The following is a 23,932-nucleotide window of genomic DNA, read 5'->3' as shown; positions in this document are numbered from 1 at the left end:
GCCTTATGTTTTGAGGTGCTCCTATGTTGGGTGCATAAATATTTACAATTGTTATATCTTCCTTCTTGGATTGATCCCTTGGTGTCCTTCTTTGTCTCCTGTAATAGTCTTTATTTTAAAGTCTATTTTGTCTGATATGAGAATTGCTACTGCAGCTTTCTTTTGATTTCCATTTGCATGATATATCTTTTTCCATACCCTCACTTTCAGTCTGTATGTGTCCTGAGGTCTGAAGTGGGTCTCTTGTAGACAGCATATAGATGGGTCTTGTTTATGTATGCATTCAGCCAGTCTATGTCTTTTCGTGGGAGCATTTAATCCTTTACATTTAAGGTAGTTATCAATATGTATGTTCCTATTACCATTTTCTTAATTGTTTGGGGTTTGTTATTGTAGGTCTTTTCCTTCTCCTGTGTTTCCTGCCTAGAGAAGTTCCTTTAGAATTTGTTGTAAAGCTGGTTAGGTAGTGCTGAATTCTCTTAGCTTTCGCTTGTCTCTAAAGGTTTTAATTTCTCTGTCTAATCTGAGTGAGATCCTTGCTGGGTAGACTAATCTTGCTTGTAGGTTTTTCCCTTTCTTCACTTTAAATATGTCCTGCCATTCCCTTCTGGCTTGCAGAGTTTCTGCCAAAAGTTCAGCTGTTAACCTTATGGGGATTCCCTTGTATGTTATTTGTTGTTTTTCCCTCACTGCTTTTAGTATTTTTTCTGTGTATTTAATTTTTGATAGTTTGATTAATATCTGTCTCGGTGTGTTTCTCATTGGATTTATCCTGTATGGGACTGTCTACGCTTCCTGGACTTTATTAACTATTTCCTTTCCCATATTAGGGAAGTTTTCAGCTATAATCTCTTCAAATATTTTCTCAGTCCCTTTCTTTTTCTCTTCTTCTTCTGGGACCCCTATAATTCCAATGTTGGTGCGTTTACTGTTGTCCCAGAGGTCTCTAAGACTGTCCTCAATTCTTTTCATTCTTTTTTCTTTATTCTGCTCTGCGGTAGTTATTTCCACTATTTTATCTTCCAGGTCTCTTATCTGTTCTTCTGTCTCAGTCATTCTGGAATGGATTCCTTCTAGAGAATTTTTAATTTCATTTACTGTGTTGTTCATCATTGTTTGTTTGCTCTTTAGTTCTACTAGGTCTTTGTTAAACGTTTCTTATATTTTCTCCATTCTAGTTTCAAGATTTTGGATCATCTTCACTATCATTACTCTGAATTCTTTTTCAGGTAGTCTGCCTATTTCCTCTTCAGTTGTTTGGCCTGGTGGATTTTTACCTTGCTCCTTCATCTGCTGTGTGTTTCTCTGTCTTCTCATTTTGCTTATCTTACTGTGTTTGGGGTCTCCTTTTCGCAGGCTGCAGGATCCTAGTTCCCGTTGTTTTTGGTGTCTGCCTCCAGTGGCTAAGGTTGGTGCAGTGGGTTGTGTAGGCTTCCTGGTAGAGAGGACTAGTGCCTGTGTTCTGGTGTATGAGGCTGGATCTTGTCTTTCTGGTGGGCAGGACCGCGTCCGGTGGTGTGTTTGGGGGTGTCTGTGACCTTATTATGATTTTAGGCAGCCTCTCTGCTAATGGGTGGGGTTGTGTTCCTGTCTTGCTAGTTGTTTGGCATAGGGTGTCCAGCACTGTAGCTTGCTGGTTGTTCAGTGGAGCTGGGTCTTAGCGTTGAGATGGAGATCTCTGGCAGAGCTTTCGCCGTTTGATATTACGTGGAGCTGGGAGGTCTCTGGTGGACCAATGTCCTGAAGTTGGCTCTCCCACCTCCGAGGAACAGGCCTGACACCCGGCCTGAGCACCAAGACCCTGTCAGCCACACGGCTCCATCTGTTATTTCTCTTTTTTCTGCTTTTTTTCTCAAGAGTTTCTTCCTCCTGTTTTCTGTTTATCTCCTGTCTTCTTTATCCATTTTTTCTTGATTGATCTCCCTTTCACTTTCACCCTGTAGCTCTTTCTGGGCTTCTATTTCGACAGCAACAATGGGACTCTGGATGGTGTGGGCCACTTTTTTTGCCAATTGGCCGAGGAGAAGTGTTTGTAGGCGGATTGTTAACCACTGTGCCACCAGGAAAGTCCCTCTCTTCTTTTAATAGTTAAAATTTACCCTAACTTTTATCTCTTCCCTCAAAACTGAGAATTCTTTCATAAATCAACCCTGATAGTTACAGTTCCTGATAAACCACTCCTGATAACTTGAATGCTATTGAAGAAGTAAACTGCTCAATTCTTTCTTCCTTAAATGCAGTAACTATGTAAACTATCTCATCTGTTATCTCAAAAATCCATATTATACTCAAATAAAAACAGAGGGTCAGCAGACTAAGTCTTTAGAAAGTTATACATCTCTAATTTTGTGAGTATAAAATTCTCACAGACTCTTATTAAAAGGTAAATTTCTATGCAATAAATTTAACAAATACCTTCTAAATTCACTTATAGAGAACTTTCTTTCATAAAATAAAATCAAAACAAAATAGGTAGAATTACATGTTTTGTTTAAAGGCTTCAGAAGTATCAATATATCACATTAGTTCACTACTCCATCTCTTACGTCCGGCATAACGCCTGGCCTACAATAGGCACACAGTGAATAATTAATTGTACAACCAGTGAGTGACAGTCTGAAATAGGAGAAATCAAAAGTGACAAAATCCTAGTTTTTACAAAATACCTCATGAGAATTAGATTAAACCACCAATAACTGTAAATTATCAGCAGTGTCTGTCACTCTCATTCTAATTTCACCTTCCCCCTCTACCATACCATCTGGCAGGGAAAAACCAAGTTGCTTAGAGGCAGAGCTGGAACAATGGATAGAGTCTTTTCCTGTTACTGAGTTATGAAAGCATTACAACTGTGAACAATACAACTACACAAGATCCAAAAATATCTAAATTCTTGTTATAGGGATTATATTTTTTCATGCTTACCGATGACTTGACTTTTGCAGGATCAACTTTGTCATAAACTGGAGTGCAGTACACAATCAGCATAAGGAGACTCAGCAGAAAGGCACTGCAGCTTACAAATTCGAAAAAGTAAAGGCCTCCACACAAAGTACATTGTGACACAACTTCCTCACAGATAAAGGCCAACAGAGACAGCACCTACAAAAGAAACAAAACATTTTGCTTAAGTGTTTTTCAGGGAAACCTACGTTATTCAGAAAACACCACCTGTTCACTCAAATATTTATCAAGTGGAGACTCGGCAAACAAGATTACTGAATGAACCCGATCTACACATAATTTACACTCCAGTTGCCTTGAAGGGAATATAGGTACACAGATAATTAACTACCTACTGTGTGCTAAATGCTAGAACAGGAGAAATCCGAGGTGTTGTTATAAAAGCACACAGAAAAGGCACTCAACCTGGAGGTTGGGAAAGGCTTCCTGAAGGAAAGCTGAGACCAGAAGGACAGTAGAGTCAGTTGTGGGGTGAAAGGTAGGGGGAAAAGTTCCAGGCAGAGAAGCAGTGCACAGAAAGACCTAGAAATGAGAGAGCTCGGTACCTTCTCACGCCAACCACACACAGATATCCCACAAGCCCCACTCAACTGTGAAAGTGAGTTGAGTCAACATGGCTAACGTGTCAGAGGGGAGGGGATGGCAGCACAGAAATGATGAAATGAGACCAGAGAGGTAATAAGCAGAGGCCAGATCTAAATGCCTCCTTTTACTAGTTTAAGGAATCTGGATTTTAAGCGTTTTTAAAGCAAAGGGGTAGGGACTTCCCTGGTGGCGCAGTGGTTAAGAATCTGCCTGCCAATGCAAGAGACACGGGTTTGAGCCCTGGTCTGGGAAGATCCCACATGCCATGGAGCAACTAAGCCTGAGCGCCACAACTACTGAGCCTGTGCTCTGGAGCCCGTGAGCCACAACTAGCGTGCCCACGTGCCACAAGCACTGAAGCCTGTGCGCCTAGAGCCCATGCTCTGCAACAAAGAGAAGCCACTGCAATGAGAAGCCCATGCACTGCAACAAAGAGTAGCCCCCACTCATCGCAACTAGAGAAAGCCTGCACGCAGCAACGAAGACCCAACGCAGCCAAAAATAAATTTTAAAAATAAATAAATAAATAAATAAATGTATAAAGCAAAGGGGTAACATGATGAGGTTTATGCTTTTAGTAGTTCTTTATAGCTACAATATAAAGAAGGGACGGGGAGGAGAGATGGGGGAGAGACGGGGAGGGGGAGACAGTGGGGGAGGGCAAAACTGGGGCTGGACATCCAGCTGGGGAAGCTGATGTAAGAAATCAGAGGAAAGACAGTGAGCAGGGTAGTAGTAATGGACAAGAGTGAAATCACTGGAAGATGCAATAGAAGCCCTCATCAGACAGGATGAATACAAACGGAATAGCAAACAAGATAATACATATATGCTTAAACCATTTTATTTTCATTTAAAACAAAAAGGCACATTTATTTATTCAGTCTTTTGAAATGGGCCTTTTCTTTGAGAATGCACCTGATTGGAATTCCCCATCATGTTTTCTGCATTAATCACTTCCATCATTTATGACTACCATTTCCAGACTGATGTTATTTGAAGTGGAGCAAGATCTGGGACACCTGAGAAGCAGCACGCAGAATCCTTCTAGAGTTGGACGAGTTTTACTAGCCTTTCACAGTTGCCTTGCTCTTACTTAATTCCACTGCAAGTATTTTAGTAGCTTTTTTGGTCTTTCCAAAGCATTCAATTTATTTTCATAGAAACAATTCCTTTTCACATTCAATTTTAGTCTTGCAGTTATTTAGCTGGCCATAAAAAGTATAATTTGGGGGACTTCCCTGGTGGTCCAGTGGCTAAGACTCTGCAATCCCAATGCAAGGGGCCCGCGTTCAATCCCTAGTCAGGGAACTAGATCCCCCATACTACAACTAAGAGTTTGCATGCTGCAATGAAGATCCCGCATGTGGCAGTGAAGATCCCATGTGCCACAACTACGACATGGCGTGGCTAAATAAATTTTTTTAAGTATAATTTTTATGCATTTGCATTGAATGGAGAACAGTTATCTCTGGCTAATTCGGCAACTCAATTAAACGCAAGTGGGGGGCTTCCCTGGTGGCGCAGTGGTTGAGAATCTGCCTGCCAATGCAGGGGACACGGGTTTGAGCCCTGGTCTGGGAGGATCCCACATGCCACGGAGCAACTGGACCCGTGAGCCACAACTACTGAGCCTGCGCGTCTGGAGCCTGTGCTCCGCAACAAGAGAGGCCACAACGGTGAGAGGCCCGCACACCGCGATGAAGAGTGGACCCCACTCGCCGCAACTAGAGAAAGCCCTCGCACAGAAACGAAGACCCAACACAGCCAAAGATAATAAATAAATAAATAAAATGTGACACCTTAAAAAAAAAAAAAAACGCAGGTGGTTTTAACAGCACTCCCACTGTTGTGTGATGTGGTATTAACACACTGATGCCTCACTGAAGAAAGAAGGGTTTTTCTTCTTCTTTTTAAGAGGCAAGGGTGCTGGGAAGAGAATAAATTCCATTTTAAATATGCTGTATATGAGAGGTCTGCAGAAGAGTTAGGTGGAGCTGGCTAGGAGGCAAAAGGATATATGGGTCTGGAGCTCAGGAGACAGGTCTGAGGTGGAGACCAAGATGTGGGAGATTACCTAGAATGAGGAAAGTCGGCCCTGTGCAGAATTGTGAGGAACCCCAAGATTTAAGGGATGAACAGAGGGGGAGACACCAGCAAAGGACAATTAGGAGCAGCAGACCAAGGGGTAGTCGATCAAGAAAAAAGTATTTCTACTCAGAGCAAGTAATCAAGAGTGCTGGGGGCTTCCCTGGTGGCGCAGTGGTTGAGAGTCCGCCTGCCAATGCAGGAGACACGGGTTCGTACCCCGGTCCGGGAGGATCCCACATGCCGCGGAGCGGCTGGGCCCGTGAGCCATGGCCACTGAGCTTGCGCGTCCGGAGCCCGTGCTCTGCAACAGGAGAGGCCACAACAGTGAGAGGCCCGCGTACCGCAAAAAAACAAAAAAACAAAACAAACAAAAAAAGAGTGCTGAATGCTACTCACAGTACTGAAATGCTTACATGAGACTGAGCTACAGGGTTGCTGGTGACATCAACAGGACCATTTCAGTGTGCTCAGGGAGGCAACCTAGATTACTGTACTGTACACTGTAAGTGAGGGCTGGACAAGGCAGTGCTATAGAGACAGCCCAGTCACCCAGTGCAGCTTTGAGTGGCCAGATAAAGGGTAGTAGTGGATGAAGTCAAAGGGAAAGGAATTTCAAGACAGGAGAGAACTGAGCATGATAAATGCTTAGACAGAAACCTGTAAGATGTCTAAAGACAGAGAAAGAAAAGAGGATCTCTAAAGGCAAGATTCAGGGCTCAAGGTGTGAGGCTAACTCTTCTCTAGAAATAGGAAGGAAGAGAGAGAAGAGATTCACTTGTGCAGTTTGTGTGGGTTTTGTAGAAGCTAAGGGAATTTCCTTCTGGGTATTAAACCATCAAAATGACTGATGACCCAAGTGAAAGCCTTTTGGGAAATGCCGTCTCACACAAGTCAGGCCAGCAGGAGCAACCAGATATATTAATGGCAATAAGACTGCTACCAAAATCAACACATACATTAAGTAGGCAATCAAAATTTTATCCTACGAAACACTTTCATCAAATCAGAGGTCAATAGTACAGCCACTCTGGAAAACAGTTTAGCAGTTTCTTTAAAAACTAAGCATGCAACTGCTGTATGACCCAGCAACTGCATTCCTACATTCTGTATATGACCAAGAGAAATGAAAACTTACGTTCCTGCAAAAACTGATACATGAATGTGCATAACATTTTACTCATCAGAGACCCAAACTCTAAACACTACAGATGGCCTTCAATGGTTATACAAACTGTGGTAATCCATACCATGGAATATTACTTAGCAATAAAAACAAACTTGGTATATGCAACAATCCGGATGAGTCTCCAGAGAACTATGCAAAGTGAAAAAAATCCAATCTCCAAAGGTTACATATTGCATGACTCCATTTATATAATAAAAAAGCTTATAGAGATAGAGAACAAATTAGTGGTGGCCAGGGTGGAGGGGAGAGGTGTGGCTATAAAGGGGTGGCATGAGGGAACCACGTGATGATGGAACAGTTTTGTTTTTTAATTTTTATTCATTTATTTATTTATTTTTTGGCTGCATTGGGTCTTTGTTGCCGCATGCAGGCTTTCTCTAGTGGCGGCGAGCGGGGGTTACTCTTCATTGCAGTGCACAGGCTTCTCGTTGCGGTGGCTTCTCCTGTTGCGAAGCATGGGCTCTAGGTGCGCGGGCTTAATAGCTGTGGTGCACGGGCTTAGTTGCTCCACGACATGTGGGATCTTCCCGGGCCAGGAATTGAACCTGTGTCCCCTGCACTGGCAGGTGGATTCTTAACCACTGCACCACCAGGGAAGTCCGATGGAATAGTTCTGATTCTTGATTGCAGCAGTGATTAAGGAAGCTACACTTGATAAAACAGCATAGAGGTACACGTAGACGTAGACGTAGACGTACACACACACACACACACACACACACGAATGCAAAGGACCTCCCTTTACATTTTGTTTTTGCAAGTTCCTGTGATTCTACAATTATTTCAAAATAAAAAGTTAAAAAAATTCAAATCCAAATTGGCATCCAAACCTCAAAGGGATTTCCTCCTTCCTGTTGGCAATACAAAATTCATATATTCCCACAACTGAAAAGAATGCATGTAAGGACGAAAATAGGTCCTATTGCTGTGATTTCCTGTAAGTTAATGAGGCATAAAATGGTCCAGAATATCCCAAACAACTTCCTCACATCAGACAGATGTTAGACAAGGTCTTCCCAGTCACTGCACCACAGGATAAAGCGACACACCAAGACAAGTCCCAAAAGGTCATTGTGTAAAAGTACTTCTTCACCTGTAATTATAATTAGAAGAGGAGTTTTTATAAGTCTACGGTATAATAAGATACCAAATGTCTTAATATTCCATTTGCTTTATTCTTGACTCTGTTAAATCTTGTCCAAGTTTTAGGAGTTTCTCTATGAGACATTTGCAAAATATACCTGAGGTGTATGAAAGTCAATTAACTATGAGAAGATATGAGCCTAAAACTCTAATTGGGGTGTGAGAATAGTTGATCTTGAACCATTCTTCCCTACAATAATGAGATTATCAGGAACACTCATCAGTGCAGGCTATAAGACAATAAAATCTTATCTGTAGTAGAGACACAGACTGCTTATCTACTCTCCCTAAGAAAAGGGCAGGATCCAGCTGGGCCAGAAGCAATCAGTGACAAGTCATTACAAGACCTATTCCAAACTTATTAAAGGAGTCATTCTTACTGACCTTAAGCCCTAAAGCAGTATCAAGAGGAGGGTTCTGCATGGACATCCTAGAGAATGAAGGGGTACTAGATCAAGTTCGGGATTTACTAGTTCCTATTCCCAGATGAAGGCCAAGAAATCAGCACTGACAAGCTATATTCAGTATGAAAATTTCTCTTGACTCCCCATCTCTGATGCTACTAACCTTCCTTTAAAATCTCCCACAGCACTGTACAGTCTCTAATACAAAATAAAGGGATCATTTCACAATATACACAAATATCACATTATTATGTTGTACATCTAGAACTGTTACATGTCAATTATACCTCAGTTTAAAAAATAAGTTAGAGGGAGACCTTCAAGATGGCAGAGGAGTAAGATGTGGAGATCACCATCCTCCCCACAAATACATCGGAAATACATCTACATGTGGAACAACTCCTACAGAACACCTACTGAACGCTGACAGAAGACCTCAGACTTCCCAAAAGGGTGCGCAAGGAGAGGGGATTCAGAGCACCACCTAAAGGAGCTCCAGAGACAGGCGTGAGCCACGGCTATCAGCACGGACACCAGAGACGGGCATGAAACGTTAAGGCTGCTGCTGCAGCCACCAAGAAGCCTGTGTGCAAGCACAGGTCACTCTCCACACCTCCCCTCCTGGGAGCCTGTGCAGCCTGCCACTGCCAGGGTCCTGTGATTCAGGGACAACTTCCCTGGGAGAACACACGGTGCAACTCAGGGACTGTTGCAATGTCATGCCAGCCTCTGCCGCTGCAGGCTCGCCCCACCTTCCACACCCCTCCCTCCCCCACTGGCCTGAGAGAGCCAAAGCCCCTTAATCAGCTGCTACTTTAACCCCATCCTGTCTTGGTAGGGAACAGACGCCCTCAGGCGACCTACATGCAGAGGCGGGGCCAAATCTAAAGCTGAACCCCAGGAGCTGTGTGAACAAAGAAGAGAAAGGGAAATCTCTCCCAGCAGCCTCAGGAGCAGCAGATTAAATCTCCACAAATTTAGGCGGTGGACTTTGGGAGCAACTATAGACTTGAGGTTTGCTTTCTGCATCGGATTTATTTCTGGTTTTATGTTTATCTTAGTTTAGTGTTTAGAGTTTCTTATCATTGGTAGATTTGTTCATTGATTTGGTTGCTCTCTTCCTCCTTTTTTTTTTGAAATATATAGATATATTTTTTTCCTTTTTCTCTTTTTGACCATGTGTATGTGTATGCTTCTTTGTGTGTTCCTGTCTGAATAGCTTTGTTTTTACCCTTTGTCCTACGGTTCTGCCTGTCCGTTTTTTGTTTTTGTTTTTGTTTTTAGTACAGTTTTTAGCGCTTGTTATCATTGGTGGATTTGTTTTTTTGGTCTAGTTGCTCTCTTCTTTCTTTTTTTTTCTTTTTTTTATTACTTTTTAACTTTTTTAATAATTATTTTTAATTTTCTATTTTAGTAACTTTATTTTTTTCTTTCTTCCTTTCTTTTTTTCCTCCCTTTTCTTCTGAGCCATGTGACTGACAGGGTCTTGGTGCTCCGGACGGGTGTCAGGGCTGTGCCTGTGAGGTGGGAGAGTCAAGTTCAGGACACTGGTCCACCAGAGACCTCCCGGCTCCACGTAATATCAAACGGCGAAAATCTCCTAGAGATCTCCATCTCAACACCAGCACCCAGCTTCACTCAACGACCAGCAAGCTACAGTGCTGGACACCCTATGCCAAACAACTAGCAAGACAGGAACACAACCCCACCCATTAGCAGAGAGGCTGCCTAAAATCATAATAAGGTCACAGACACCCCCAAACACACCACCGGACGCGGTCCTGCCCACCAGAAAGACAAGATCCAGCCTCATACACCAGAACACAGGCACTAGTCCCCTCCACCAGGAAGCCTACACAACCCACTGAACCAACCTTAGCCACTGGAGGCAGACACCAAAAACAACAGGAACTAGAATCCTGCAGCCTGCGAAAAGGAGACCCCAGACACAGTAAGATAAGCAAAATGAGAAGACAGAGAAACACACAGCAGATGAAGGAGCAAGGTAAAAACCCACCAGACCAAACAACTGAAGAGGAAATAGGCAGTCTACCTGAAAAAGAATTCAGAGTAATGATAGTGAAGATGATCCAAAATCTTGGAACTAGAATGGAGAAAATATAAGAAACGTTTAACAAAGACCTAGTAGAGCTAAAGAGCAAACAAACAATGATGAACAACACAATAAATGAAATTAAAAATTCTCTAGAAGGAATCAACAGCAGAACAACTGAGGCAGAAGAACAGATAAGTGACCTGGAAGATAAAATAGTGGCAATAACTACTGCAGAGCAGAATAAAGAAAAAAGAATGAAAAGAATTGAGGACAGTCTTAGAGACCTCTGGGACAACAGTAAACGCACCAACATTGGAATTATAGGGGTCCCAGAAGAGGAAGAGAAAAAGAAAGGGACTGAGAAAATATTTGAAGAGATTATAGCTGAAAACTTCCCTAACATGGGAAAGGAAACAGTTAATCCAAGTCCAGGAAGCACAGAGAGTCCCATACAGGATAAATCCAAAGAGAAACACGCCAAGCCACATATTAATTAAACTATCAAAAATTAAATATAAAGAAAAAATATTAAAAGCAGCAAGGGAAAAACAACAAATAACATACAAGGGAACTCCATAACGTTAACACCTGATCTTTCAGCAGAAACTCTGAAAACCAGAAGAGAGTGGCAGGACATATTTAAAGTGAAGAAAGGGAAAAACCTACAAGCAAGATTAGTCTACCCAGCAAGGATCTCACTCAGATTAGACAGAGAAATTAAAACCTTTACAGACAAGCGAAAGCTAAGAGAATTCAGCACCACCAAACCAGCTTTACAACAAATGCTAAAAATAAAAACTTTTCTAGGCAGGAGACACAAGAGAAGGAAAAGACCTACAATAACAAACCCCAAACAATTAGGAAAATGGTAATAGGAAAATACATATTGATAATTACATTAAATATAAATGGATTAAATGCTCCCACCAAAAGACACAGACTGGCTGAATGGATACAAAAACAAGACCCACCTACATACTGTCTATAAGGGATCCACTTCAGACCTAGGGACACATTCAGACTGAAAGTGAGGGGATGGAAAAAGATACATCATGCAAATGGAAATCAAAAGAAAGCTGCAGTAGCAATTCTCATACCAGACAAAATAGACTTTAAAATAAAGACGATTACAGGAGACGAAAAAGGACACTACATAATGATCAAGGGGTCAATCCAAGAAAAAGTTACAACAATTATAAATATTTATGCACCCAACAGAGGAGCACCTCAATACGTAAGGCAAATGCTAACAGCCATAAAAGGGGAAATCGACAGTAACACAATCATAGTAGGGGACTTTAACGCCCCACTTTCACCAATGGACAGATCATCCAAAATGAAAATAAATAGGGAAACACAAGCTATAAATGATATATTAAACAAGATGGACTTAACTGATATTTATAGGACATTCCTTCCAAAAACAACAGAATACACTTTCTTAAGTGCTCATGGAACATTCTCCAAGATAGATCATATCTTGGGTCACAAATCAAGCCTCGGTAAATTTAAGAAAATTGAAATCGTATCAAGTATCTTTTCCAACCACAACGCTATGAGACTAGATATCAATTACAGGAAAAAGTCTAAAAAATACAAACACATGGAAGCTAAACAATACACTACTTAATAACCAAGAGATCACTGAAGAAATCAAAGAGGAAATCAAAAAATACCTAGAAACAAATGACAATGAAAACACGATGACCCAAAACCTATGGGATGCAGCAAAAGCAGTTCTAAGAGGGAGCTTACAGCAATACAATCCTACCTCAAGAAACAAGAAACATCTCAAACAACCTAAGCTTACACCTAAAGCAATTAGAGAAAGAAGAACAAAAAAGCCCCCAAGTAGCAGAAAGAAAGAAATCATAAAGATCAGATCAGAAATAAATGAAAAAGAAATGAAGGAAGCAATAGCAAAGATCAATAAAACTAAAAGCTGGTTCTTTGAAAAGATAAACAAAATTGATAAACCATTAGCCAGACTCATCAAGAAAAAAGGGAGAAGACTCAAATCAATAGAATTAGAAATGAAAAAGGATAAGCAACAACTGACACTGCAGAAATACAAAAGATCATGAGAGATTATTACAAGCAACTACATGCCAATAAAACGGACAACCTGGAAGAAATGGACAAATTCTTAGAAAAGCACAACCTTCCAAGACTGAACCAGGAAGAAACAGAACATATAAACAGAACAATCACAAGCACTGAAATTGAAACTGTGATTAAAAATCTTCCAACAAACAAAAGCCCAGGACCAGATGGCTTCACAGGTGAATTCTATCAAACATTTAGAGAAGAGCTAACACCTATCCTTCTCAAACTCTTCCAAAATACAGAGAGGGAGGAACACTCCCAAACTCATTCTATGAGGCCACCATCACCCTGACACCAAAACCAGACAAAGACGTCACAAAGAAAACTACAGGCCAGGGACTTCCCTGGTGGCACAGTAGTTAAGAATCCTCCTGCCAATGCAGCTGACACGGGTTTGAGCCCTGGACTGGGAAGATCCCACATGCCACGGAGCAATTAATCCCATGCGCCACAACTACTGAACCTGTGCTCTAGAGCCTGTAAGCCACAACTATTGAGCCCACGAGCCACAACTACTGAGCCCGCGTGCTACAACTACTGAAACCCACGCGCCTAGAGCCCGTGCTCTGCAATGAGAGAATCCACCATAATGAGAAGCCTGCTCACCACAACGATGAGTAGCCCCTGCTCGCCATAACTAGCGAAAGCCCACACACAGAAACAAAGACCCAACGCAGCAAAAAAAAAAAAAAAGAAAGAAAGAAAACTACAGGCCGACATCACTGATGAAAACAGAGGCAAAAATCCTCAACAAAATACTAGGAAACAGAATCCAACAGCACATTAAAAGGATCATACACCATGATCAAATAGGGTTTATCCCAAGAACGCAAGGATTCTTCAATACACGCAAATCAATCAATGTGATAAACCATATTAATAAACTGAAGGAGAAACACCATATGATAATCTCAACAGATGCAGAAAAAGCTTTTAACATTATTCAACCCCCATTTATGATAAAAACTCTCCAGAAAGTAGGCATAGAGGGAACTTACCTCAACATAATAAAGGCCATATATGACAAAACTACAGCCAACATTGTTCTGAATGGTGAACAACTGAAACCATTTCCACTTAGATCAGAAACAAGACAAGGTTGCCCACTCTCACCACTATTATTCAACACAGTTTTGGAAGTTTTAGCCACGGCAGTCAGAGAAGAAAAAGAAATAAAAGGAATCCAAATTGGAAAAGAAATAAAGCTCTCACTGTTTGCAGATGACATGATACTACACATAGAGACTCCAAAAGATGCTACCAGAAAACTGCTAGAGCTAATCAATGAATTTGGTAAAGTTGCAGGATACAAAATTAATGAACAGAAATCTCTTGCATTCCTATACACTAAGAATGAAAGATCAGAAGGAGAAATTAAGGAAACACTCCTATTTACCGTTACAACAAAAAGAATAAAATACCTAGGAATAAACCTACCTAAGGAGACAAAAGACCTGTATGCAGAAAACTATAAGACACTCATGAAAGAAATAAAGATGATACAAACAGATGGAGAGATATACCATGTTCTTGGATTGGAGGAATCAACATTGAGAAAATGACTATACTACCCCAAGCAATCTACAGATTCAGTGGAGTCCCTATCAAACTACCAATGTCATTTTTCACAGAAGTAGAACAGAAAATTTCACAATTTGTATGGAAACACAAAAGACCCTGAGTAGCCAAAGCAATCTTGAGAAAGAAAAATGGAGGTAGAGGAATCAGGGTCCCTGCCTTCAGACTATACTACAAGGCTACAGTAATCAAGACAGTACGGTACTGACACAAAAACAGAAATACAGATCAATGGAACAGGATAGAAAGCCCAGAGATAAACCCACGCACATATGGTCACCTTATTTTTGATAAAGGAGGCAAGACTATACAATGGAGAAAAGACAGCCTCTTCAGTAAGTGGTGCTGGGAAAACTGGACAGCTACATGTAAAAGAAAGAAATTAGAACACTCCCTAACACCATACACAAAAATAAACTCAAAATGGATTAGAGACCTAAATGTAAGACTGGAAACTATAAAACTCCTAGAGGAAAACATAGAAAGAACACACCTTGACATAAATCACAGCAAGATCGTTTTTGACCCACCTCCTAGAAAAATGGAAATAAAAACAAAAATAAAAAATGGGGGCTTCCCTGGTGGCACAGTGGTTGAGAGTCCACCTGCCGATGCAGGGGACATGCCCCGGTCTGGGAGGATCCCACATGCCATGGAGTGGCTGGGCCCGTGAGCCATGGCCGCTGAGCCTGTGCATCCGGAGCCTGTGCTCTGCCGCAAGGGGAGAGGCCACAACAGTGAGAGGCCCGCATACAGCAAAAAAAAAAAAAAAAAAAAGACAACCCTCAGAATGGGAGAAAATACTTGCAAATGAAGCAACTGACAAAGGATTAATCTCCAAAATTTACAAGCAGCTCATGCAGCTCAATATCAAAAAAACAAACAACCCAAGAATGGGCAGAAGACCTAAATAGACATTTCTCCAAAGAAGATATACAGACTGCCAAGAAACACATGAAAGAATGGTCAACATCACTAATCATTAGAGAAATGCAAATCAAAACTACAATGAGGTATCAACTCACACCAGTTAGAATGGCTATCTTGAAAAAATCTACAAACAAATGCTGGAGACGGTGTGGAGAAAAGGGAACCCTCTTGCACTGTTGATGGGAATGTAAACTGATACAGCCACTATGGAGAACAGTATGGAGGTGCCTTAAACTAAAAATAGAACTACCATACGACCCAGCAATCCCACTACTGAGCATATACCCTGAGAAAACTGTAATTCAAAAAAACTCATGTACCACAATGTTCACTGCAGCTCTGTTTTCAATAGCCAGGACATGGAAGCAACCTAAGTGTCCACACAGATAAATGGATAAAGAAGTTGTGGCACATATATACAATGGAACATTACTCAGGCATAAAAAGAAACGAAATTGAGTTATTTGTAGTGAGGTGGATGGACCTAGAGTCTGTCACACAGATTGAAGTAAGTCAGAAAGAGAAAAACACATACCGTATGCTAACACATATATGTGGAATCTAAAAAAAAAAAAAAGTTTCTGAAGAACCTAGGGGCTGGACAGGAATAAAGATGCAGGCATAGAGAATGGACTTGAGGACACAGGGAGGGGGAAAGTTAAGCTGGGACGAAGTGAGAGAGTGGCGTGGACTTATATATATTACCAAATGTAAAACAGATAGCTAGTGGGAAGCAGCCACATAGCACAGGAAGATCAGCTCGGTGCTTTGTGACCACCTATAGGGGTGGGATAGGGAGGGTGGGAGGGAGACGCAAGAGGGAGGAGATATGGGGATATATGTATATGTATAGCTGATTCACTTTGTTATGCAGCAGAAACTAACACACCACTGTAAAGCAATTATACTCCAATAGGGCTTCCCTGGTGGCGCAGTGGTTAAGAATCTGCCTGCCAATGCAGCAGACACGGGTTCGAGCTCTGGTCCGGGAAGATCCCACATGCCGTGGAGTAACTAAGCCCAGGCGCCACAACTACTGAGCCTGTGCTCTGGAGCCCATGAACCACAACTACTGATGCCCACGCTCCTAGAGCCTTTGCTCTGCAACAAGAGAACCCACCACAATGAGAAGCCCGCGTGCTGCAACTGGAGAAAAGCCCTCATGCAGTGATGAAGACCCAACGCAGCCAAAAATAAATAAGTAAAAATTTAAAAAAATTATACTCCAATAAAGATGCTGAAAAAGAGAAAAGTTAAAAAAATACAGTGTATTGAGTATCATGTATCCAACATTGTAATATATATAGGAACATGTAATAACAGAGCAAAAGATCAATGTATAAGAAAAAATAAGAAAACAATAATTTTATATCTCATAATTGAGCATTTGTTATACATAAATTCAGGAAATCTCAGGAAAATGTTCAGATCCACCTGCACTAATAGCTGGAGAAAGATGAGTGGAAAAGCAAGACTCAAATCAGGGCCAAGAGACACACAGGATCAGGATAGGCAGAGGGCATTCCAGGTGCAGCACAAAAGGAACAGATTCATGCCAGCAAGGATGTGCACAGTAGCCCAAAAGGGATAATAAGGCAACCAACCTAACTGGATGGGAAGTGATGAGGAAAATGGTTAAGGAGTTGAGTGACAGTGATGATCGTGCCAGGGAGTATGGACTTCTAGATGCAGGCACTGCCTGTCTGGTTTAGTTGGTTTGCAGACAGGAGGAGCAGAGGTCCGGATGAGGCCTGAAGGAACATCAACAGTTCAAGGGGAGGAGGGAACAGGGCAACTTGCACCAGACAAGCAAGTCACAGGAAGTTTAACACTTCTTTCCTAAACTCCTTAAAAAGCAAGGACTTCCGGGACTTCCCTGGTGGCGCAGTGGTTAAGAATCCACCTGCCAGTGCAGGGAACACGGATTCAATCCCTGGTCTGGGAAGATCCCACATGCCATGGAGCAACTAAGCCCGTGTGCCACAACTACTGAGCCTGCGCACCTAGAGCTCATGCTTCACAATGAGAAGCCCGCACACCACAACGAAGAGTAGCCCCCACTCGCCGCAACTAAAGTCCATACGCAGCAACAAAGACCCAATGCAGCCATAAATAAATAAACAAACAAATAAAAAATTTTAAAAAGCAAGGACTTCCCTGGTGGTCCAATGGTTGGGACTCCACGTTTCCAATGTAGGGGGCTGCACGGTGCGGCCAAAAAAAAGAAAGGAAGTAAACACACTCCTCCAAATTGTAAATCTAACAATGATGCTGCGGAGTGTATGAGTGGTGTGAGGGCTGAAGTGTGGCTTATTTTATTAATCATATATATGTAAGTAATCATATATATTTATGTTTATATTTGTAAGCAGACACTTTTTTGTATTAAAAAGAAAAAAGATGTGAAAGTTAAGGGAGGAAGTTTGAGAAATGTGTGGTCACCAGCATTAAATACCAAAGTGGTTAAAGACTGGAAAAGAGATAAAGTCACTGAATTGCGTAAGGAAATAATGGTGAATGCAACCCATAAATTTAGAGGCTCACTGATTACTTTCTGGTAAACAGTTTTGCTCTCAATGGCATGAAGACATGTACTAAAGATTGCTTACTGAATATTAGGCTAAGCACCTAACAACAGTACGTACATGCAATGCGGCTCCTTCTAATGACGAAATTTTACCCAAACATAATTAAGGGAATTATCAAGCTGTTAAGAGTTGGGAGAGCCCTTGGAGAGAGCACAGTCTTCAAGCCTCATGCTTACAGTTGATGGACTTAATCTCTGACAGACTAAATCCCAAGTTAGCCAGGCACAGACAAGAACCCGGGTCTCCTAACTCCCACTCTGTACTTGTTTCCCCCCATAAAGCACTGTTTATTAAGTTCATTTTACGACTATGTATGTTTGTGTAGGTTTTCCCTGTAAGTTGGGTTTTTGAAGTTACAACCATAGTTTTGTGCATTTCCCCTTTTGCTGTTAAATCATACATTAAAACCAAGGTGCTAGGGTCAACACATTTGGGAAGTCTTAGTGACTAAAGATGGTCTTACACTTCTGGTGACTTAAATATTCAGATAATGACTACCCTGTGTCTCCATTTCAGTTTCACTACCTTTTCTGAAACTTCAGTCATCACACTACATACTAATTCTCCATCATTTAGCAGTCTACCACCAAAAAACTCATAAAAAGAACGGTTTAACGTTTGCTATTGATTATAAGGCTCCATCTACACAATTATATTAGTCTGTGAATTTCTGAATTTGCTATTAAAAACCTTGTAGTGATACATAAGGTTCAAGTAAACAAATCAGTCAGCCTGAAATCAGGTAAGCCTCCCTTGCCTTCGGCAAACATTTATTCTCCTAAACGTTCGAAGATATAATTTGCTGACATTACAGATCTTCTTCAAGGTAAAAACAGAGCATTTCAATTTAGTACCTAACTGTTTTCACATTTAAATCATGAAAACAGCACCAACATAATACAAACTGTTTCTAAGTGATCTGTTTGTTGGCACTTACAGAGTAACAATATTTATAACTTAATAAATTTAAATGACTGGTGAATTCTAAATCAAACTGCTTGCCTGAAGAGCCATTATGGGGACTTCCCTGGTGGCGCAGTGGTTAAGAATCCGCCTGCCAATGCAGGGGACACGGGTTCAATCCCTGGTCCAGGAAGACCCCACATGCCGCAAAGCAACTAAGCCCGTGCACTGCAACTACTGAGCCTGCGCTCTACAGCCCGCGAGCCACAGCTACTGAGCCCACGTGCCACAACTACTGAAGACCGCGCACTCTAGGGCCCGCCTGCCGCAACTACTAAGCCAGCATGCCCCAGCCACTGAAGCCCACGTGCCTAGAGCCCGTGCTCCGCCACAAGAAGCCACCGCAATGAGAAGCTCCCGCTCGCCGCAACTAGAGAAAGCTCGCGCTCAGCAACGAAGACCCAACACAGCCAAAAAAAAAAAAAAAAAAAGAAGTCATTATAATCATAGTACTGTGCAGCCTTCAGGACATTCAATTGGTACCATAAACACAATGTTGGCTTGTGGCAGAGAGAATATCACACATACTTAGATCACTGCACCAGTTTACTAGCAAGGAATTAGGTTGCCAAAGGTCAGTTCTCCCCTTAAAAACAAACTCCCTCAAAAATAACAATAACAAAACGTCACAAAATAAAATATGGGCATAAGGGCCAGTCTAAGGGTAGAATAAACTAATAAAGTGACTGCATCAATTTAGACCTGCAATGACTCCTTATGGTAAATTCTCAGCTGAGTCTCTATTTTTTCTTCAGCTCTGGAAGGGTGGATGGACAAGCCTTTGAAAAAATTAAGGTCACATCTGAATGGCAGACAGAGCCATGTAACTCCCAGAGTATGTTAACTCAAGAGCTGGTTATTCTCTTTTCTCTCTAACCTCCCCTTCTGTTTGCAGGCTCCGTTCTCTATCTACCCTTTGGTGTTCAGCTCTGTACCAGCAAGCACATCCCACAGAGCCTCAGAGATTTCTAAAAATCTTAGGAGTGGAAAGAACCTCAGAGGAAATCCAATGCAACTTCCTAGGACTCTAAGAATTTCCTAAGTACACAGTGTTTTTTAAGTTTTAGAATAAGATTCATTTCCCTTTTGGGGTCTTTGAGAATCTGATAAGACTTATGGGTCTAGAATAATGTACCCAAACACAGAAATGCACTATATTTTGAATAAAATGTCATAGGGCTTGCAGGTCTCTTATTAAAGTACCTCCTCTTTTTTTTTTTTTTTTTTTTTTTTTGAGATACGCGGGCCTCTCACTGGTGTAGCCTCTCCCATGGCGGAGCACAGGCTCCGGAGGCGCAGGCTCAGCGGCCATGGCTCACGGGCCCAGCAGCTACGCGGCATGTGGGATCTTCCCGGACCGGGGCACGAACCCGCGTCCTCTGCATCGGCAGGCAGACTCTCAACCACTGCGCCACCAGGGAAGCCCAGAGTACCTCCTCTTTTGATTATGGGTTTCTCCACTACGGTTGTTTCCTTCTTGGAGCTTTCCAATTCTATTTAATTAAAAAATAAGTTATCTAAAGTAAAACAACTTAAAGGCAGAGTTTGAGTTAAGGCAAAGAAGACTTTGCCTGTTGCCCCTGGCTGGATGACAGTTTTCATTTATTCCATATATAACTTCCTTGGGACTTTCTGGGTAACTCCCATAATATACTGTTGTGAAGAGGTAAGACATTAAAACAGACAAAGCAGGAACAAAAAGAAAACCATCAAAATGAAAGGCAATAATGAAATATTTTTTAAAATCTATATTAAAGAAAGTGTTCTTGTAACATTACAAGTTCCCCATAAACAGAGGGAATTCCCTGGCGGTCCAGTGGTTAGGACTCCGAGCTTTCACTGGGGAGGGCACAGGCTCAATCCCGAGTCAGGAAACTAAGATCCCACAAGCTGTGCAGTGGCAGTTTTTATTCTCTCACTCTTTCTCCTATGGATGATGGAGAACAAGCAGGAATAGTCTAACAACCCTCGAAAGGCAAACTCATCTTCCTCTCTTCTCCACATCCAAGTAAAAAGTCTATCCAAACTTCTGGCTGTGTTCTATTCTGAAGATATGGAACTACAGTTTACTAAACTATAAACAAGGTAATGGGAAATTTTACTTTAGATTTGCCAGTTCTGATTAGAAAGGAAAAATAAAGGCAACTAAAAGCAGATTTAATGGGCAACAGACCAGAATTGATGATGTCTTTTGAGCAGCAAGAGTGCTTCAGATGAATATTAATAACCCTTTTCTGTTCTAAAGAGTTCTACTATTTATGCAGAAACATTTTAGCTCTAAGGCAGAGAAACATAGCTGATATCTAAAAGTCAAGTGAGAGCTGACAAGAGGAAGAGCAGAAGGAAGCCCTTCTGGGTAGAAGGAACCGCCCATGCAAAGGAACAATGGCAGGAGAGAGCTGATGACACCTGGTAAGAACAGAAAGGTTGCCAGTATGGAATTAAAAGGAGATAGAGCCAGACCCTTGGGTTCCACAGGCCACAGTGTCACTTGCTTCCAAGTGACTCCCCAATTATTCTCAGAAGTGATCATTTTGGTGGCTAAAAAGTACTGTTTGTTTTCTGACTACTATTTTTCTATCCAATAAAAGTAGGTCATCTGAGTTCTAAGAATGTAAGTTCTGGTTACCTGATTTCTAAGAACTTAAGATTTTCCCAAGGAAACTAACTGGCTATTTTCACTTGGTTGGTTCAAAAAACCAACCCAACCCATAAACACTCTATAAACAGTCTGAGTTTTCCTCTTGCAGAAAGTGTTACCCATCATTGGTTAAAACAGAACATAGGAGGAGCTTAATATGTGTGTAATCTGAATTAAAATTTAAATCTCCAAGATGTTTTGATATTTTCAGTAGTAGGTTTAAGGTCCTTAACCAATGCCCAAAGTAAACTGAAACTCAGCGACATTGAAAAAGAATGCCCTCGCTCTGCTACCTGCACACAACACACACAAAAAGCTGTCCTTTTGACTTCGTATTTGGTACACACATATTGCTCATTCAGAAGTAATTCTTTTCCAGTCAATATAAAACTTTGGGGAGACAATTTATTGGACACACACATCTCTATGCCTTGTGTAGTATCGGAAGACTTTGTCCAACAAATTAAACTGCCCCCTTGGGCTCGCACCAGGAAACCCGCAAGAACCAGAGAAAGATAAACAAAAAGCGTTTCATAGTCTAAATACAGGCACTTTGGGAGATAATGCAGAGTTACAGCTGGGAGAAGAGCCGAAGTCCTACAGAGGAGGAGAGAAAGTCTAAGCGGCTGACTTGGGTCTCTGACGCATTTCCTGCGCCCGCCAAACACGCTCGGTGGTCCTAGGTCGCCGTCGGGGACCCACCGGGGGAGGGACCCGGGATGAGGGGGCGCCGGCGGGAAGGGGGAGCCCCGAGGGGAACGACCCCTCCCCAGGCGGAGAGGGAAGGAACTGGAGATGTGGAAACGGCCGCTCCTTAACTGCTAGTTGAGAGCCGCTCGACTGTCTCCTCTCGCCCGCCCCGGCCGCGGACTCACCAGCTGAAGGAGTTTGATGATTAGCCGGGTCCCCTTGAGCCGGCGCAGGGTGAAGTAGGCGACGAGGCCGCTCCGGGCGCCTCTGGCGGGGCCCGGGTGCGCCTCGGTGGTGGATCGGTAGACCGCTCCGTTCTCCATCGCCCACGGTCCGGGAACGCAAGGCCGCAACTGGCGTCGTAGACTTCGCCGACTCCGCTACCAGGACCTTCACTTCCTGGGCCTCCGCCCCACTTCCGGCCGACTCCGCCCCTGCCCCGCCTCCTCCAGAGCCCCGCCCCCTGCCTCGAGGCCTTACCTCTTTTCTAACTTAGAAAGATCTGCGGAGAGACTCAAGGAAAGGGAACAGCAGGTGCAAATGTCCTGAGGATCCAGTGAGCTCGGCTCGTTATGAAACGGCTGGTGTGGCTAGGTTAAATAAGGGAGAAAGAGAGGCGGTGAAGTTGGAAATGTAGGCAGAGGTCAGATACTGTAGAGGCCTTGCAGAGAAAGGGAAAAAATTGGATTTCATTTTAAGTGCTATGGGTTTCCTTGAAGGACTTTCAGGATTTCTCCCTCCTGCTTCTCTCTGAATTCCTTCTAGGCTTAATTATCAAAATAGTTTCATTTACTTGTCTCTTTTTTGTTCACCAGCTGCTACAGCCCTATATGTTAATTTTGTGTGAACTTAAAGATACTCATCAAGGAAGGTAATTATATTTTAGCAACTGAAGTTGATCAAGTTACATGCTAGGCACACATATTTTCTCCACAACAATATAATGTAAGTACTGTCATTACTTTCATTTTACAGATGAGAAAACTGAGGCTGGAACCCAGGTACAAAAGCCCCTCCATGTCCCCCAGTTCTTGTTTTTAAAAAAAGGCTTTGGGCTTCCCTGGTGGTGCAGTGGTTGAGAGTCCGCCTGCCAATGCAGGGGACACGGGTTGGTGCCCCGGTCCGGGAAGATCCCACATGCCGCGGAGCGGCTGGGCCTGTGACCCATGGCCGCTGAGCCTGTGCGTCCGGAGCCTGTGCTCCGCAGCGGGAGAGGCCAGAACGGTGAGAGGCCCGCGTACCGCAAAAAAAAAAAATTCCTGTAACACCACCCTGTTACCTCAACACCAACCAATCAGAAGAAAGTCATGCCCTCTGCAACTCTCACCCCAAATGTTGCCTTTAAGACCCTCCCCTGAAAACCATCGAGGAGCTCGGGTCTTCTGAGCATGAGCTCTCCGTTCTCCTTGCTGGGCCCTCCGATAAATGCAGTACTTTCCTTTACTACAACCCAGTGTCAGTAAACTGGCTTTGCTGCATGCTGGGCAAGAGGACCCAAGTTCGGTTCAGAAACAAGACCAAGAGGCTGAGTATCACATCCAAGGTCAAACACCCAGGGACAAGTGGAATGTAGGCCTAGGCAGTCTGACTCATGGCCTTGCTGCTAACCACTAAGCCAGCAACCTCAGCCTGTAACCCATCTCTCCATTAGGGCCTTGAAACCGTGTTAAAAGGAAGGGTTACTGCTGCCCTCTGCTTCCACATTTATCTTCTGTTCTCCACAACCCCAAACCTCCCTTTCTTCCCCCTGTAACAAAACAAAAGCTCCCATTCAAATGAATAGAGACAAATAGATACTACTCTGCTGGAGGGGGTGAGGGTGGGGGGTAGGGAGATAATCTACAGTCAGCCCAAACTATCCTTCTGTCTTTGATTAAACACATTCTTAACCTCTTGCTGAGGTCAAGCAGCCACCAATCCTGGCCAGTAAAGCCACTGTGCTTTCACAAGGGCTACAAGAATTCACTGCCTTGTTATTCTTCAAGTCACCATCATCCCAAATTAGAC

General features: G+C 42.6%; 1 protein-coding gene across 1 annotated transcript in view; it reads right to left on the bottom strand.

The window, feature by feature from the left end:
* The window catches only part of CMTM6 (CKLF like MARVEL transmembrane domain containing 6), a 50,839-nt gene extending 28,509 nt beyond the window's left edge, over positions 1-22,330 (bottom strand). Inside the window, exons 1-2 of the mRNA XM_081245455.1 lie at positions 22,111-22,330; positions 2,926-3,102 (exon numbers count right to left, since the gene is read on the bottom strand). Coding sequence (XP_081101581.1) covers positions 2,926-3,102; positions 22,111-22,248 — 315 coding nt within the window. The 5' untranslated portion in view covers positions 22,249-22,330. The remainder of the gene's footprint in view (positions 1-2,925; positions 3,103-22,110) is intronic.
* Between the last annotated feature and the right edge of the window lie 1,602 nt (positions 22,331-23,932).

This window comes from Mesoplodon bidens, assembly GCF_964165515.1.
Source record: "Mesoplodon bidens genome assembly, chromosome: 10".
NCBI classification, from domain to species: Eukaryota; Metazoa; Chordata; class Mammalia; order Artiodactyla; family Ziphiidae; genus Mesoplodon; species Mesoplodon bidens.
The sequence above is the reverse complement of the archived record's forward strand: the minus strand, read 5'-3'. Positions and strand labels throughout refer to the sequence as shown.